This window comes from Vanacampus margaritifer, chromosome 10, assembly GCF_051991255.1.
Source record: "Vanacampus margaritifer isolate UIUO_Vmar chromosome 10, RoL_Vmar_1.0, whole genome shotgun sequence".
NCBI lineage: Eukaryota > Metazoa > Chordata > Actinopteri > Syngnathiformes > Syngnathidae > Vanacampus > Vanacampus margaritifer.
In genome coordinates, this window is record NC_135441.1 from 9,376,130 (window position 1) to 9,395,489 (window position 19,360).

The following is a 19,360-nucleotide window of genomic DNA, read 5'->3' on the forward strand; positions in this document are numbered from 1 at the left end:
CTGATAAATTATACATCGCGTTGCATTACACGTAAGGCGGTATTGTTCGGGATGATGGTTGTGATACTGATTTCAGCCTTGGTGGTCAATGAAGTCAGCGAGGGGCTGGCCGTGCCCCTCCCCGCCTGGTGTGATGTCTGATGCCGGTAGTCTAGCAGTGGAGGCTGATGAGTATTAATTCAGGACCGCCTCTCCAACGCTGAGCTGAGCCCTTCTCTGCTTGGTCCCCGCTCACCGGAAGGCAGCTCTGCAGCTGCGAACAGCCTGCCCACCGCCTCTCCCCCGCCTGCTTGAATCTGCAGCCCGGAGTGTCGCTCGTTTGTCGGGGACGAGGCAAAAACACCGTCAGGTGTTGACCAGCAGGGAGAAATCGCGGTGCAGACTGATGACGATGATGATGGTGAGGATGATGCATCCCTTCCTGTGCCATTATGAATTACAAGACGCAGTGTGAGGAGGCGTATCGGCATCTTTTTTCCACGTTTTGCCCAACCGTAAAGGTGGATTACATGCTTGCCTGGGGTCTTCACGGCTGAATACCGCCCGACTGAGAACGCCTCTCACGGCCCGCAGTGCTGCGCCATGGCCTTGGATGTCCAGACTTGTGCGGTGTTTACGGTGATCGCGTTGCTGGTGCTTGTGAACGTGCTGTTGATGTTCATCCTCGGTACTCGTTAATGGATCTGCGGTCGGGGCCCGGTTCGCAGCGCACCTCACTGTCACACAGGAGGAGAGGAGAGACAGGCGGTGCGCGGTGGTTGAGAGCGGGGACACCCGGCGCTCCATCACGGCTACGCGTTGAAATGAATGACGTTGGTACAACATAATGTATTTGTGTTACCCCCCACCCTCCCCGATCCTTCGTTGTGTATCGTGTCCTCTCACGTTCGTTTAATTGTGATAGATTATGTTGTTTGGTGGTGGTGCGGACACTCGATCTGTGATGCTGTAACATTTTTCTGTGCTCGCTCGAGTTACTGTATCCCCGCATATAAACATGTCCCTTTCGTCGATCTCCTCTCTTTTCTCTCCTCCATGTTGTATTCCATGGCTTATGAGCATGAGAGTATAATTTAATTATCTCAGTACGTTGACTGGGTGATATCTTTTAACATCTTGCTGGTGCATGATTTTTATTTTTTATTATTCACATGATGGCAGCAAATATGTGATCTCCGTACTGAGGACAATGTGTTATTCTTAGCAAATAGGCCTGCAAGTAAGATGTGTGCTGCAGAGGCTGCAGGATGATGGTAACTGAACAGTAATCAGCTGTGGACAAGGCCAGGCCTAATAAAGGAGGGCCTCCACGTTAGGTTTCCCCCATTTTAGATGCTGTTAAAATCGGCTCCCATTTCCAGTCCTGGGTTATTCACACTTCAACAATGCACATGTTGCTGAGGTTTACAGCTCTCTGACCATTGCAAATAGCTGCACTTTTTTTTTTTATCCGCCAAGTGAAAAGGCATGTCAGAAGAAAAATCATTTCTTCCGCATGCAGTAGCATGAGCCAATAAAGGATGAGAAGCAGGTGTCATAAATGTTTAATGAATGTTATAAATAGATATGCTAAAAGCCCATCTCAGAGTTGTTCATGACATTCCTATTATTAGTGATGGTGGGCAAGCTAGTTTGCTTTGTCTTTTTTTTTTTTAGATTTAAGTGCTTTCTCACCCTGTAGGCTAAGTAATATGTGTTTGTTTAGGGGAGGTGGAAAGGTTTCATTGCATGTGTAGACAAATACTTGGCAACCATTTGTATTAGAAGAGAAGGTATCTCTCTCACTTGTCACGGCATGTGGACCGATGTTCTCTTCAGTGTAGAACAAAGCTAAAACTTGGACTGAAAGCAGAGCATCGTGATGTTGTATATATTGTGCACGTGTTCACGTTAGCATGTCCATGTCTGCAGTGGTTTGGTTTGTTTCTATACATGTATTCTAGCTTATTTGTATTAACTCTAGTCTTTTATTGAATCATAATGCTTTTGCACATTTGTAATATCTCCAGGGCAGTTGTCTTCTTATAGCGTTCTGTTAAATGTTGTGCAAACAGAAGTGTCAACGTGCGTATAGTGTGCGTGAGTGACAAAACCATGTGTGCGAGAAATGTGCTGCTATTTCTCACTGTTTTTTAGGAAGAGCTATTTCTGATTGGCTCCCAGACTCGGGGTATATGTGTATTACATAACAAGGTTGGCAGACGCAGGGAGGATGGACCGCGAGACTCACAGTGTGCGTCAGAAAGAGAAACCTCTTTCTGGAATATAGCACCCTGTTAATCAGCACGCTCGTGAACAACCACAATTTTTAACTCTATTGAAAAGGATCATCAATCATGATCATATGAGCCGGACTTCTCCATGCATACGCTCTCCTTACAGCTACATGCTACGAACATGGTAAGGCTTGTTGAAACATATGTATTTGCTTAGAAATGCTGTCGGTGCATCGGCGCAGCTATGCTACAAGTACAAAGAGAGGAAGAATGCAGTGGGGCAGCCAGTGTAGTGAATGCTGATGCTTTGTGGTGCAAAGATAGGACTCAAGCCGTAGCATTTTTGTATTTCTTACTTGGTGTTCATTTATGTCACTTGAACATGCCACGTAAGTCCATACTATAGACATGTCGCTGCATTAATTTGCTTTGACCTAAATAAAGATCTTGCACTTTTAATGGTGCAAGTTGACATACTGTATAGGTCATTATAGCTGTCAGATACACAGGTCACGAGTGTTTGTGTGTAAGAGCTTTCTGTTGTTATTTGATCAAGCTGTGGCCGAGCTTAGCTATAGCAGGGGCAATTGTTAAGATTGATTATGTAATGCTTTTAATTTATTCCGACATGTAGGGAAAAGAATGCAATGTATTGGAGAGTGCTGATCTCATTAAGGAGATGGGATGAGGGAAAGAGAAAAGAATAGGGAGGAACATCGCTATAGTGACTGGATCGCTAACACCCCCCCCCCCCCCCCCTCGCCTTGTTTCTGATGCCTGTTGCCTGTATTACAGCAGATTGATAGGAACTGCACTGTGGTGATTTGGGCAGAAGATGGTGTAGTGCAGCGATGGGAACCTGATAAGTTTTAATAGGGGAGCGTCAAAGCTGACCTCCGTTCTGTATGTGCTGGCCCAGCCAGGTCGATCATTCCACAATGCATTTCTGCATTATAATCATTTGAGTCTGAATGATATAAATCCAATTTCTCCTCCTGAATGAACAAAGATTTTTAATCTTTTTGAGCAGCCTCCATCCGTGCTGTTTCCATGGCAGCGTGACACATGTTTTTGCAGTAATCCTCCTCTCTTCCTGAAGTGAAGAGCTTTGAGATATAGGCTGGAGCTATTGTTGCAGCAGCTCACAGCCCTGTGTGATTGCCGATGTAATCAACCGACTCAGTGACATCTTTGAGCGAAAACCTGCATGCAGGAATGGCTGCTTTTGCTTGACATGCAAGGAACAATTGAGCAGATTCTCCAGATCCAAAAGTCCACTATGATGCAGTGGTTAATAATTAAGGGCTGGACTCACTCCTAAAATCTCGAATTGCTAATCGTGCCGACAACAGCGAACAGATTTCGTTTGGATTTATAACTAATATGACATCTTTCCAAGGAAACAAACATATTTCCTGGGAAATAAATCAAGTTTGACCTAAATAGTAAATTGAGAAGACTTATAGAGCCTATTATCATAGCATTAAGAGTTTTACAAAGTCTGATATTCAATTACAGTATTTCAAAACTTATTATAATCAGCATTATTATACTATAATATAATATGATCGGCATTGCTGCCTCATTGTTCTAACTATGGAATAGTTCTTTTAAGTTTCAAATGACTTACCTTAAGTGTATTTTGTGTTGCATTGTGTTCAACGGTCAAATCTGGATCGGTTATTGCACACACTGGTGTTGAAAACCGTAGTAAATTGTCCTTGGGGCAAACATCCTCAATGCTGGATGGGTTACCCTGCATGCTACTAAGTTGGTACAGTTGCTAGCTGCAGAGACCATATATATATTAGCTATGGAGCAAGCCGTGTATTTGGCTCCAATAAGTACATGAAAACTTGTGGAATTCTTCAGCGATTTTGATGTGGATTGGTTAGTTAGAAACTTCAAACAAGCAACGTGTCATTTTACAATCGGGGCTCTAACATGGAGACCATAGCGGGACTCCCAGTTGCACACAGCACCACTCACAGTGAAGACTCTATATATAAATATCTATTCCGGCAGCCACTTGTTGTAATGTACATGTTTTCTGAATGGTTGTGTAGCAGTTCAAAATGTCTTGTGCAGCTTTGCAACTTGTTGCGCTGAAGAAAAAAGCCCCGGGATCGACACACATTTCTGTTTGCTTTATAAATCACCGGAGAAGATTTGCAGGACGCCATGAAAAGATTCAGAGAACTGTCAAAACATTTCATGTCTCTGGACTCCATAAACATTCTATTTTAAGATGTTTCAAAATGAAGTCCGTAACCGTCATAGGAAGTGGAATCGTGCTAAAGTTGCCATGTAAACAAAATGCTGGTTCCGGTGACATCCCACTATATGATCGGCGTCTGCAAAATATGGTTCCATATTTAATTTGCCACACCCACACCAGCAAATGACCAAATTACCACTAGGATATTTAAACTTTAATATACAGGCTGTTATGTTCCCATAACAAACGGGTATTATCATACAATGTTAATTTAACTGTTTATGCAGTTTTAAGTAAAGTAACTAAGATTTTTAGAATTGATTATTCCTTTGATTTCTTAGGTGATCATCACTATCGATCCCTCCGCCTCCCACATACTCCAGTTAACAAATGTTTTGTATTTGGTCTTAGTTATTTTGTTTTGTATAAGGGGATAGTACCATAGGAATAAACACCCTTCTACAAATTACATTTAAGTTGGCTGAAGTTGATGTATAGGCTATTGACCCTATACTCACTTCAAAGTAAACATGTTTTTTTATGAATGTACATTCAAATTAATGTTTGGCCTCACAGTCTCGTGCCAGCTCAAGTGCCCCTCAGTGGACCTGAGGAGGATTTATTCAAAAATGACTTGGCTCCAACTGTTACGCTCGCCTGGTCTCTATTTCCCACAACAATCATGTCACTTTACACTCAAACAAGATCACTGCTGTGATGTGTTGAGTAGAGATGCAGAGAGCTAGCCATGTTAAGCTAAGTTAGCTGGAGACTCTACAACTTTCACTAAGTCAAGTTTAACGGGCAGGACGATTTAGTGGAAAATGCTTTGCTCCAGTTAGGTAGTCATTAGGGATGTAACGATATCCAAAAACGATACGATAATTATCACTATATTGTGTGAAGGTTGGTGATACAAAAAGGTCACACTATTGTAAAAAATAAAATAAAATAGCTCATACTAAAAATAAAAACACAATATTGTGATGTTGTACATTACAGCAATGGAAAATATTATTTATAAAAAATATATAAATGTAATGTATATATTGAGGCACTTACTTGCTAATGCAAGCACACATTGAGCTCCTCCACATATTGACTCTGTTCACAAGCATATTATGTTCCCCTTCATCTGACCATTAGTGTGGATTTTAAACATAGAAGGGCCAAAACATGCCTTTTGAAAATTTAATTGCACTAAAAAACTTGCCACTAGAGGGTACTAGAACTGCAGAAATGGAAATCAACCTGACTTTTTTAACAGATGTGCTGCTTGTAATATTGTGACATAACGACGACGATATATTGTGTCAGTTTTAATATTGCAATAACACAATATTGCCGTTATCGTTACATCCCTAGTAGTCATGGGACTTTCTGTTACGAGGCGTTTGCATGTCCAGCACTAGTTTACCTAAAAAGCACCAAACCGTGAGCTTCTGTGAAAGGTATAAAAGGGTAGGGTGACCATATTTTAAAAATTAAAACGGGACGCTACAACTTTGATGAAAATTAAGTATAAAATAAATGTGACCAGTTGTTTCAATCTGTCAAAGGGTGTGTGTGGGTGTGCCAGCAAAAGAAGGCCAATATGCGCCAGCCGAGAGCAGGGGCGGGTCGGATTGCTAATGCTAAATGCAATCTTGGTTGAGATTTTAACAGCGCTAAACTATCAATGTACTCACCAATATCCAACCTTTTTTTTTTCTGTCCCGACATCTGTTGGAAGCTGGCAGTGCCATTTACCTCGCGCCGGTTACGCTTTGCAATATTGGAAATATGCCGTTTGAATAGTGTGACCAGATTTTCACAATTAAAATCCAGGACACTACAATTTTGCTGAAAATCATATATCCAATAAATTGTCACCAGGAATTATTCATAACAGATTTAATTGCGTGTCGATCTGGTGACCAGTGGCTGTGTTCCTATCTAGCTAAATGCAATCTTGGTTAACAGTTCAATAGTGCTAAACAAGACAATGCACTCACCATTATCTAACCTTTTTTACTCTCTCCCAGTGTTGTGGCAATGTAGTTACCCCCTGAAAAAAATGTATGTCCTGGAACTTGAGTTGGCATGCGGCTGTTCTGATTTTGATGCGTCAAATAATAAAATGAAATGTTTCCACGTATACTCCCTGAAACAAACAAAAACGCCACCACAAATTCTCAGCACATCTTCGGTCTGAGTACATTTTCCCATGATTCTTAGACATGGACGCAGGAAGTAGGTCTACTTCCGGTATGACGCAAACGTGAATGTGAAATAATTCCCTTTTAAATGGTTTATCATATGAACCACTATTACAACTGTGTGACTGACATACATAAACATTGGCCAAACAGTTGGCTTTCTGACTGGAAAAACGCCTGGATGGGACCTGCATAATAGTGGGACAAAACAATTGGGCTGCCGAAATCCGCCGGGACTTGGGACACAAGGCTCAAAATTAGGATGTCTGTTCACCCAAAATCACGCATACACACTCCCGAGTTCCCGTCTCTAAGCTTGCCACAGCTCCACTTTGCAGTAATTACATAAAACTTTTATTTTTGTACTTTTTAAGTTTCAAACGACAAAACCTTGAGCATCTATTTTCTTTTTGCGTATTCCTCCATAGCAACGGTGAGACAATTGAGTGAATGCGTGTGTCTGCAACATCCATGTAGTAACTTAGACAGTGGCCAAACATGATTACGGGCAGGCTTGCAGAGTAATGGACTACAAAAATGGTACATTTATTAAAAGTGGGGGTTGTTTTTGTTTTTGTTTTTGTTTTCCTTGCCCTCAATGGACCGCCGTTGCTCGTCCCATGTAACATTTTTGTTGGCCAGCAAGTAAATTAGAAAAGTCACTGACTGGATATGTGGTGGTCTTAGCGGTCAGTTTCAAAAGTGACTCACAGGGAATGGATTGTGACCATTTTGGATCACATTCACTCAAAAGATTTATTCACTTATTTTAAATATGATTTACCACAAAACGTGTGAGCTGTTAAATGCATCTAGATTTCTGGTTTCCATATGGTGCTGGTGAGCTAGCCCCACTGCTGCATCTTCTAAGTAAATGCTTCACAACTTCCTGTCATGAATCACCCGCAGCTTTACTAACTAAATGTCCTATTGCCAATGTCGAGGAGGGAATTGAAGCTAGCTCCTTGTTTTTATTTTATTTTATCCTTTCATTGGTTATAACAAACATTGGTCATGTGGAAATGTTTATTTATGAAGCTAGCAAATCTTTATATCTAGCTCCATGAGGTATTACCTTCGGGGTCAGTTTGAAAACGGCCTTCCTTATGCAACTAAGCAATTGTTTCAAATTGGTCTAAAATATATATTGCATTGATTTTTTTTGGGGGGGTGTGTGTTGATTATTATTTTTTTACATGTTTTGTATCACAGTATTGTAATACAAAAGTGCTCAAGGCAAACTTACTGCTTTACACGTTATAACGCAATGCCCTATGCCTATTTCCAGTCTTCCATCTATTCCATTCTTTCAAGCTTGGACATTTAACCCTTTTTGTTCTAATGCATACTGGTTCATATTTGTCATTTTTTTGTTTTGTTTGTTTAAGGGCTAATAAGAATGGTATGCAACAATTAGCATAACACAAGCACTCTCAACAAATTAGGATTAATTAATTAATAAAGCATATTATTTCACAGTTGGAAAATTCTAGCCAAATTCTAAATCCAAAAACATGGTTGAGACTTCAGCTTTATAGTTCATATAGCTTAGCCATCTCCTTACCTACAGCCAAAGCAGATCTTGACTGGGTAGAACTTGTTGTCTTCCCACAACTTGGTACCTGGTTATGTTTGGGCTGGATAATTCTGGTGAAGAGATCCGGAACTGGAAGAGGAAGTTTGGCCAAACAAACAAACGTATTTAGCTTTGCCAAAGATGCAAACTTGTACAGCATTAATGTGGACATGATGTAGTCTCTAGGTCGCATAGCAGGGTGATGGATCGCATTTCTGTACGTTTAAATGGATGATTTAAGATCTAGGTCTCACTTAGAAGCAATGTTGCTGTTTCTTGTCGTTTAATGAGAATGACTTTTAGCTGCAGATATCCCTGATAGAATGCCAATCAGCTCACAGGCCATGATCCCCCCGTATTGACTGATGCATGTCTGATTACTGTGTTGTTTCTCCTGTCATAGTTTTGCCCTTTTTGTGTTGGTACACTATGTTGTATTGTGCTGTGATATGTGTTAGCAACTGTCTAATGCTTTTTGTCTAATGCTACCAGGGGGCTTTGAGTAATCTGAATGGTTACAACTCAAAGGATAAGTGTTGATTGCAATTGCTGAAACACAATTCATAGAGCATAAAGAAGCTTTAAAAAAGATATAAGATATACAACACCTTAAACTTATACACCATACCAAAGCAATGTTATGTCAGTATTGGAGACAATTTTTAATGAGCCATAGATTGAGATATCTTCTCTATTCTTACCTATTCTCTAGTTGATAAGTGGAGGGTCAATCGTCAACGCTGAGGCGGTATGGGACCATGTGACCATGGCGGACCGGGAGTTGGCATTTAAGGCCGGTGACGTCATCAAGGTGCTGGATGCCTCCAACAAGGACTGGTGGTGGGGACAGATTGATGAGGAGGAGGGATGGTTCCCTGCCAGCTTTGTGCGGGTGAGTCTTATGCAGCCGCAGCTGGCCCACATGTACAGACACAACATACACCCACACGCACAACTGGAGACTCATGAACATATGCAAACAAACAAACAAACATTGGTATGCTGGGTCTTCACACGTACAGAATGGTGAACAGTCATTTACTTGAATAATACACATGGCCCGACTAAAAATAAATGGTGTCCCTTTCATGCGGCATCACGTTGATCTTTTTTCTCTCAAATGCACTCACCATATTGCCATTATATATTGTGATTATATAATACCCACATCTGAACAGGACTACCCCAACTCTGTTTGAACTGATGTCCTACTGTTATTACCTTGAGGGCGCCCTGAAGGAAGATTTAGCATCCTTGTAGGTGGAGGCTCACAGCAGAACGCCTCCCCCACCTCCAGACCCCCCTCATTGCCATTCCCACCTGTCCACCCTTCCATTGTCACTCCCAAGAGGGCAGGACTGTCTACCAAAAAGTATCTTTCTGTTGTGTCATTCTTTCTCTCCAAGGTGGAACCCCACCCTCCTCAGCCCCAAACAAAACAGGTTTTCTATATCAACCCCATAGCAACTCCACGGTTCCAACACACCACGTCAAAGGTGCGTTCCCCCCCCACCCCCCAGCCTCATCCACCCATCCAGCCTGTCCAACCCACCACGCAACGCACCCTCAACATCACCAAACATTAACCTCATCCAGTCACCCTTGACCGGTGTCATATAGATACTAGGTAGTCGTGATGAGTCAAAAGTAAAGATCTTCATTTTCTTCCTTGAGATTTGTCCCCCCAAATATTTAAGCTTTAAGGCCGTTTGAGTGACAACTCATTTTCATAGAATATTTACATTAATATTTATGCCTATTGCTATTTAAAAAAACAAAAAAAATTTCAGTACAGTTCATTTACTGTTGACTCTATTTGTCAGTTTTAAGGCTGCGCTACTGGTTCTCGTCTCTGCAGTTCAGTTCAGTGCTCTCCCTCCCGTCACTCTGCTTGTCTGTGGCGCTGCATTTCTCATCTTGTGTTTGGCATTCTACCCATCAGTTCTTCAATGTTATATTGGCAAAGCGTGTGTCGTCAGGTGTTGGCTGCTGGGCATTTAAAATCACGCTCACTGTACCCTTTATATTAGGAGGATGGTATTATGTATGTGAGCCTGTAGGTTTGAATGTTGGGGAGCAAATGTGCATGTTTGCAAAGATCTACAGTGGGCATAGAAAGTGAACACATCACTGTTAAAAATTATAAAAGAGATGTAGTGATGAACTGTTTTAACTGACAATGGTTTTCTGGAGTGTTCCTGCACGTGGCGATATCCACAATGATACCTGTTTTTAATACTGTGTCGCCTGAGCGATCGAAGGTCACAGGCATTCAATGTTGGTTTCGGCCTTGTTGCTCACATGCAGCGTTTTCTCCAGATTCTCTCAATCTTTGATATTATGGCCCGTAGATGATATAATCCCTACATTCTTTACAATTGTACATTGAGAAAGTTGTTCTTAAACTGTTGGACTATTTGCTCTCACAGTTGTTCTCAAAGACAGGGATGTGATTTTTCCGCTAATTTGCGGAATTCCGCTTTTTTTTTATCTCCCCCCCCAAAAAAAACAGATAACATCTTCTGCTATGACAAAGACATTTGTGGTATGCTCTAATATGAGTTACTTTTCATTTGGTCATGATACAATTATTTGTTCATGAAATTTGAACTCTTCAACATTATTTATGTGTTAACTTATTAATCACATTAGTTAGATATGATGATATTCTCAGTGATAGTTTTTAAAAGCAAAGGCAGTCCAATGTTTTTGAATGTGACTGATTTTGAGTTGACTAAAACTGCCATTTTATATGGGATAGGGTTAGGGTTAAAATGAAAATGAAAATTTATGCTGTTGTTTTGTCTATTTCTTTGTCATGTGAGTGCATTGAAAGTACACGGAAAAACACGGAAAACCCATGAGCCCTGGACCTAGCTGGGTGCCAGCGGCCCCCAGACCCCCGGCTAAATTTTCAGATAATTTCACTTTGGTCAAATCACATCCCTGCAAAGAGGTGACTCTCACCCCATCCTTGCTCATGAACAAGTGAGCCTTTTCGATGATGGTCCACTGTTTCCAATTAACCTGTTTACCAGTGGGATGTTTCAAACAGGTGTTTTATTTTTTATTTTAGCATTTCTCAACTTTCCCAGTCCTTTGTTGCCCCTTTAATGGCTTTTCTGGAACCTGTTGCAGGCATCCAATTGAAAATGAGAGAATATTTGCAAAAAACAAGAACATTCATCAGTTTAAACATGAAATATCCTGTAGTGTCAATTCAATTCAGCTGAATATACTGAGGCTTGAAAAATTTTACACATAATTGTGTTCTGTTTTTATTTACGTTTTACTCAATGTCCCGACTTCATTGGAATTGGGTTCTGTTCTGTATATCTTATAATATTACTGTACCCTTAAAGGCACACATTTTTTCTTAGCAAGAATATGTTGTCTGTGCGTCCACTAATCTAAAACACAGTATTATGATTTATATTGTTTGTGGAATAACAATTAAGAAGATCCTTCCATCCATTTTAATCCATCTCAAGTGTTTAAGGCAAAAAACAAAACAAAAACATAATTACAGTATAATTCTGTTTTGATATATTGCCGCGTATTTATTATTTTTATTTGAGATATAGTAAATAATAAAACTGTATCTTAACTATTGAAAATATTAGCATAAAACAATATATAATATATAGATATATATCTATCAATGTCTATCTTTATATCATCTAGACTATTTTTGCAAAGTGGGTAAATTCATATCGCAAGGGTGGATTCATATCGCAATTTGCAAATCAAAATCAGCATTTTACGCCTCATACCTGTACAAGCACAATGAAAAGCAGAACTGTGAATGGGCTTTTGGCACAGGAGGACACACCTACGTACATTAAGTAGGAGACAAAGCTATTTGGTTAATGGAGTGAGAAGATGGTGATAACAGAAGAAAAATCTGAGGGGAAAAAATGGTGGAAGTGTCAGGCGTAACATAGACCTTGCTCTCAACCAAAGACGGCCAGTATAAAGCTGCGTAGGACCCAAGATAAGGTAACATTAACGGAGAGCAAATCAGTGAGATTAACGTTAATGTACCTTACTAACATAACGTTAGCCATGTGGAGTTCTAGGTCTCTTTGAATTAGGGTTACTGTCAAATTTGTGGCTTTTTATATAGTGACAAGCACAGTATATGCCCACTACCATAGTTACGTCATATACTGTAGGATGCTTGTAAGTTTTGCTCAGTGTAGGCACTAAACTCCGTGACATATGGCCGTTTTGAGTTATATGGGTAAAAAATGTTGCAAAGTTGTCCAGAGAGTGATAATAGTGAAAATATGTGTTTCCTCTCGAGGTGGCTTCATTTTACTTGTAACAAGGCTTCCATGGTCAGGATTTTTGGGACAGATCACCGATCAGCAAGTTAAAAAACAAAACATAGCCAATCACCGATCCGATCACAAGATGGACCAATACTGTGTATACTTAAATAACTTGTTTATTTACTGTACAGTTATATATTGTATATACTGTACTTTTATTTTTTATTTTTTTACAAAGTCTAGCAATCTTTGTGATGCCCCAAGGAAGGGAAAAAAAGGGATTTGAATGTAAAACATCTATTCATTAACAAAAAAGCAGAGCTTGATATGAAACAATTTAGCTGCTTTTCAAAACTTTCAATAGAAATATATAACTATAGTTAACCCGCGCATACTTGCAATTCGGCACTCAAGGCTCTGTATAATGACAGATTTTTCCCCCCATCCACCCTCCGGGAAACATGTATTGAATGTTTATCAGCATTTAAATTTTATTTTAAACGTTAATATTTTATTTTAGATTTTTATTTATTTATTTTGCCAGTACATTTTCATTGGCCGTCAACTTTATGTGTATTCTCACAATTTGTGGGCTGGCCGAGTCCCTATCCCCAGAAAATAGCAGGTGTTGACAGTCAACACTTTAGTTGAAACCTTATCAAATTTATTTTAATGAAAAACTTAACGTGGATTTATGAGTTGCAAATCTTGCAAGAAAGGATGTAGTGAAGTGGGATGATGTTTTATAGTAGTCTTATAGTGTATTGATGGACATGGGACTTTTGCATATCTTTGAAGGCAATGTTATGAAGCGAGGTCAGGACATTTTGTGACAATTGCATATATCTTTATTTGCTTCATAAAGATAATTTATGTAACTTTATTACTGTATAACTGTGGACAATTCCGTTAACTGAGTTACTTTGAAACATGGGTAGGAGGGGAAAGGACTCTGTGTTCGTGGTCGGTTTACTTCTTGTAATATTCTTTATGTAGCATAATCCAAAATTTAGAAAATCATGAAATATGTCGGCTTTGCCCAACATGTAGTGGTGTGACCAAGTAAAAATACACACTAAGACAACAAAAACAGCACAGAGTTTGAGGTGACGAGATGGCCATTAATGCCATCTCTGTTTCAGCTGTCGATGCATTTGATCATTTCTAAAACTTATATAATGATACTTTTGATGCTTCCGGCATTTGAAGCACTGCATTTGCAGTACCATATCAGAAAGGAATGTATGGGTATCGATGAGCATATACACACAAAGATCACCCAAGGAAAGTTAATTATCACTGTTACGTATTGACAGGTATTGTCGCACCAAAATCTAGTGGCTGCCAAAATTGATTTTTTAGTGGCCCCACAACAGGTAAATGTATATTTGAAAAACATTGATTGGATCAGTTAATTAAGACATTATAGCTGATCAAAAAATATGCATACAAACATTTTGGCTAATATTGGCTATGCTGATAGCTTTTTATCAACAAAAAAAACCAAAACATTTCTGTAATTGCAATTGAAGCAAATCAATAAATCACAGTTTCAGATTTAGTGTACTTATTTTTGTATATATATATATATATATATATATATATATATATTTTTTTTTTACCCCTCAACTCAGCAGGTTATAGGTCACACCCGTACAGTGGAATTATTTGCAATGGTCTTTTTTTCCCTCAAGGAATGTGTTATTTTAACAGTGGTGTGGTCACTTCTTGTCTATATCCACTGTAAGGGGAGGTCACACACAAGGTCGGAGATCCTCAGGGAGCTAATCTTTGAAATGCTATGGCGTGTGTCGTAGTATCAGTGTCTGATGTAGGTGTATGTATGTGGAAGTAAGTCTCATCAAATTTTGGATTAAGGGTCTGTAGCTTGATTTGTTTGTTAATACCTTTTCATCAAATGCAGTTAACACACAACTTACCAAGTCATCACGTGTCCATGTTTGTGCGTGTAAATGTATTTGTCCTTAGTTGTGGGTGAATCAAGAAGATGGAGGTGGGGAACCAGCCGAAGGGACTAGCGAGGTTCAAAATGGTCACCTGGACCCGGCCAACGATTGTTTGTGTCTTGGCTCGCCTCTCCAGAACCGTGACCAGATGAGAGCTAACGTCATCAATGAGATCATGAGCACGGAAAGACATTACATCAAACACCTCAAGGACATTTGTGAGGTACCAAATGCATTTAAACAAGCTAATAGGTACAGACCAGTTATTATGTCTGTAATGTGTCAACATTATTAGCTATTAGTCAGCACATACTTACAGCTTTAAAGGGGACAAATTATGAAAAATGTACACTTTAATACCGGTTCTTATAATATACAAATACAGAAATCTATATTACTCCTTATTATTAAAAACTTGATTTTGAATCACCGCTCTTTTCGTTTTCAATCAATTACTGGCGCCGAACCACATTATCATTGAAAGCATGATTGAACAGTTCAATCATTTCACTAATAGTGGCGCAACAAATAAAATAGAAATCGTGCAAGTTTTTTTTTTTTTTACAACAAACAACCTCTTTACCGTTTGTGAAATGAACAGGCCAAGCGGCGAACTAACTCGTTAATGCCAATTTGGAAAAGTGACGTAGCCATGCAAAACAAAGCAACAAGCTAACGTGTGTAGCTTAGCAAGAAAAGAAAAGGTCTGTTGCATTCAAGGCTCATTCATACCATGGGAAACTACATAACCCGCAACCCACTCACAAGGGTTGCTACAATTTTTTTACTTTATTTATAAAAGGTGCTTTTTATTTTGTGTTACTGTGCTGCTCTTTTTTTTCTTATCATGACTTTATACCAGCCAAGTTACTTTTAAGACATTCACTATTTTGATTACACTACTTGAAAACAGAACTGTGATTTTTGGGTTTGTTTTGCTCAGGTATTTTGCTGCTTTATAATTTATATTTTTCTTTACAAAAAGGTATTTATTATTACCGTGTTCATTCTCACAAACTAAAAGTACAGCCTCTTTATTCAATGCTACTCTAATTTTGTGTGTAATTTAATTTGTATTTCATATTAATAAAACAAAATTGTGATTTTGAAAAAAAAAAAAAAGTGATATTCTATTTTTGCAAGATCGCCCACCCCTAATTGAATTTTTTTTTGTTTAATGTATTTCTTTATTTCTTTATTTTTAAAATGTTTACAGGGTTACTTGCGCCAGTGCAGGAAGCGTGTGGACATGTTTAATGATGACCAACTAAAAGTTATCTTCGGAAACATTGAGGACATCTACCGCTTCCAGATGGGTTTTGTTAGAGACTTGGAGAAACAGTACAACACAGAGGAGCCCCACCTTTCTGAAATTGGACCATGTTTTTTAGAACACGTGAGTTTGTTGTGTAACTACTGGTTTTCCCAATCCTATGAACATTTTAACACGCGTGCTCGCATCCCTCAGCTGTGCCTGACCTGTTCTTCCTCCTTGCGCTTTACAGAATTATGTGTTTTTGTTTGATTAAGCGTTTATTTTGAACATGCAGTGCAGTGCAAAACATAGAAATTAGAGATGTACAATTTACTGTACTGTACTGTACTGTAAATATCGTCCCATACTGAACCATTGTGTACTGCCAGTCCAAAAAGGCATATAAAGAAGTAACCTATTTAAACTCTACACCTTGACCATTACCAAAGTTAAAAAAAAAAAAAAATTATTCTGATTGGGGTATCTTGCCCACGCTGTTTTTTTTGTATTTTTTTTTTGTTTAGAAACTGCTTTCATTTTTGTCTTTGATGTATGAGCCATTATAGTATTATGACATGAACATTCTATTTTTTGACTCTTATGACACTTTCAGTAACAATAATGTTTGGCTCAAGAATCAAGAACATGATTAAGAAAACAATTTATGTACTTACCGTAGCCATTGTCAAACACTCATAGATTTTTATTTATTAAATTTTTTTATGGAAAGTCATAGTATTTGGCAAGTAGCATTCCGCTTCAGTCATTGCATGTTTAATCTTGGAAGATGACCATTTAAATGCATTTTTATTTTTAATTAGATATTTCTGCTCTTCTGTATTACAGCAAGATGGTTTCTGGATATATTCAGAATACTGTAATAACCACTTGGACGCTTGCATGGAGCTGAGCAAGCTGATGAGGGATGGCAGGTACCAGCACTTCTTTGAGGCCTGTCGACTCCTCCAGCAAATGATTGACATTGCCATAGACGGCTTCTTGCTCACCCCAGTCCAGAAGATCTGCAAATATCCACTCCAGTTGGCTGAGCTTCTCAAATACACTGCACAAGAGCACAGGTGTGTCACTTTGTACACAACACAACAGTAGCATAGATAACTGGTGGGGTTCAGTACTTCCAACAAGGTTAAGAACCACTGTATTAAAAGTACCAATAATCTTGAGGATTTTATCTTTTTTTCCATTTTAGTACATGAGTGCACAATCATCACTTTATGGCTCTCTTCTAAAGTATTTGAAGAGGTTCCCTGATGATAGATGCATACTGTACAAAACATGAAATTTCAGACATGCAGACTTGTGCATGCAAGCCCACAGAAACATAGTGTAAGAGATTTAGCATATACACAGCCAGCTCCAGGTCATTCACAAACCAGGCACTCTCAGCCAGATCGGGACAGGTGCCAGCTCTGCCGGCAAAGCCTGCCAATTCACAGTGTTTGACTGCAAAGAATCTGCCAAGTATAGGCCATCCCTCTGTCAAACACATACACACTATACTTGGATATATTGCCATTGGAGCATAGAGGGAAAAATCCTACTCAGATAGCATTGATGCAGTCGTATTTTACAACTGCTAGACCAAGTGGCTAATTAGAATTCAGTAGTTATCTTACTATTTGGACCTTGTTCCAGCAGACTTACCGCTATTATTTCAGTATACATCCCATGTCTAATAAGGTACACTGTGTCTTTCATTACTGCAACTTCACCAGAATTTTTTTTAAAGAGTGGCCAGTTTTCAAAGAGCTTAACTCGACCCTTTAATTCCCCAAGAGTCATTATGTGTGCACTGTGTCTGTGTCTCTAGCGACTACCGATACGTGGCAGCAGCCTTGGCAGTAATGCGAAACGTCACCCAGCAGATCAATGAGAGGAAGAGAAGGCTGGAAAACATTGACAAAATTGCCCAGTGGCAAGCATCTGTTTTGGACTGGGAGGTACGTACGTACGTGTCCGTGCATGTGTGTGTGTGCATGCGTGCGTGTAGGCGTATGTGCGTGTGTGTTCAAAGTACAAATGTCTCCTCACTGGGTCTGTACACTCAAAACTACAGATAGTGTCCTGTACCATGAAGTCTTAATTAACACAACAACTGCGCACGTTGGTGTACCTTGAGGGACAAAATATTCGTACTACAGACCCCTATTTCTGACAGTGTCTTGTTCCTGAATGCTGGTTTTACTTTATGTACAGTATTAAATCTGTTGTGTCCATCTTCACTCTCTTCAGCTACAGTAGTTCCTGGACTCCTTGCTCAGTTTCGTTTTCATATATATGAACTGGTCATTGTTTCTTGAAGTCGCACAATTCAACAAGAATTAATTGCTTGAGCTTTCACGTTTCCGGACATCAACAGAACAGACATAAACAGCTTGTACACATTCACTTAGTTTTGTATACAACTTTGTAATCAGTCACTTTAGTTTTTTCTTTCTTAATTTTAGTTTTTATCATAGAATGTAATCTTTTTTGCATTTTTTTCTTGACAGTCTGTATTTTAACAGTTGGCAGATCAGGATTGTACAACGTGTTTATTAATAGTTACAGAATCTGGCCACTGTTCAAAAATAAAAATTAAAACAAGACACCCAAAGAAGAGTGTGCATCACTCAAGCTGAAAGACCTATGATCGTTTTTGTGTTTTGTCTTGAATATAATGGCTTGTTTTTCAGAATTAGATCAAGTCAAAATTCAATTAATTAATCGTATGTTTAATTGTTTTATAGAATAATCATTTGCTGCGTGACATATGAAACACTTTTTTGGGTTGACGCCTTAACCACATGCAACTGCTGCGGTTTGTTTCAGAATTTGGGGGTAGGTTCTTATGGCTACATAGGGATGTAATGACATCCAAACGTCACGATACTGTATAGTTAATTAATTATAGAGTATTATAAAGTATAATGTGAACCTCACAATACGAAAATGATCACAATATTATAGGGAGGTTGGCGATATATTAGAAAGAAAAAAAAACTCACGAACTGTATACAAACTCACATTATTGAGAGAGAAAATAAGCTCATAATTGAAAGAAAAGCACCATTTAGTGTTTGTTTGTTTTTTTACATAATAACATCTGTGGCAAAGAAATAGGATTGGCCAGTCATTTTATTGTCATGTGCTCCTACTAGCTCAATGGCACAAAGTATCATGTGTATGAGCATGAGTATGTATGTAGTTCACAATACTGTGTTCAGCTGAAGCGGGTGAAAATTCATGTTTTTGACGGAAATGTTGAAAAATGAATGCTGGCATTATTGATTGATGGGAGTGATAACCACTGCAGTATGTCAAATAAGAACATATTTTTTTCCTTATGTGAGCAATAATCAGACCAGGTTTTCTCTTTGGACTGTTTAATTTGCGTTTGTTTCTGTGTGTGGTTTCTTTAGAACAAAATGCAAATAAAATAAACGTGAGCAATTGCATGTAAATGTCTCGTCTAATATCAATATATTTTAATATCGTGAAATGACGACAACGACGATGTTGTGGCAATTTTACAATAATATTGCAATTTTGCCGTGCATATGAGACACTGCCTTCAGTAGTGACCAGAGACTCAAAATCCAAAATTTTATGTAAAGTCTACTAATTGCTTTGCCTTATTGGCTGTTGGTGTGGGA

At 38.9% G+C, this 19,360-nt stretch overlaps 1 protein-coding gene across 7 annotated transcripts in view; it reads left to right on the top strand.

Annotated features, from left to right (window-relative positions):
• Window positions 1–19,360, top strand: part of arhgef9a (Cdc42 guanine nucleotide exchange factor (GEF) 9a) — a 50,839-nt gene that overhangs the window by 19,343 nt on the left and 12,136 nt on the right. Inside the window, exons 1-7 of one of the 7 annotated variants that reach the window (XM_077577513.1) lie at window positions 67–812; window positions 8,921–9,100; window positions 9,615–9,704; window positions 14,472–14,672; window positions 15,666–15,845; window positions 16,551–16,783; window positions 17,536–17,665. In XM_077577513.1, coding sequence (XP_077433639.1) covers window positions 678–812; window positions 8,921–9,100; window positions 9,615–9,704; window positions 14,472–14,672; window positions 15,666–15,845; window positions 16,551–16,783; window positions 17,536–17,665 — 1,149 coding nt within the window. In that variant the 5' untranslated portion in view covers window positions 67–677. Of the gene's footprint in view, window positions 1–66; window positions 817–2,211; window positions 2,401–8,920; window positions 9,101–9,614; window positions 9,705–14,471; window positions 14,673–15,665; window positions 15,846–16,550; window positions 16,784–17,535; window positions 17,666–19,360 lie in introns of those variants that run through there. The other 6 variants (XM_077577515.1, XM_077577516.1, XM_077577514.1 and 3 more) reach the window with 6 other exon arrangements.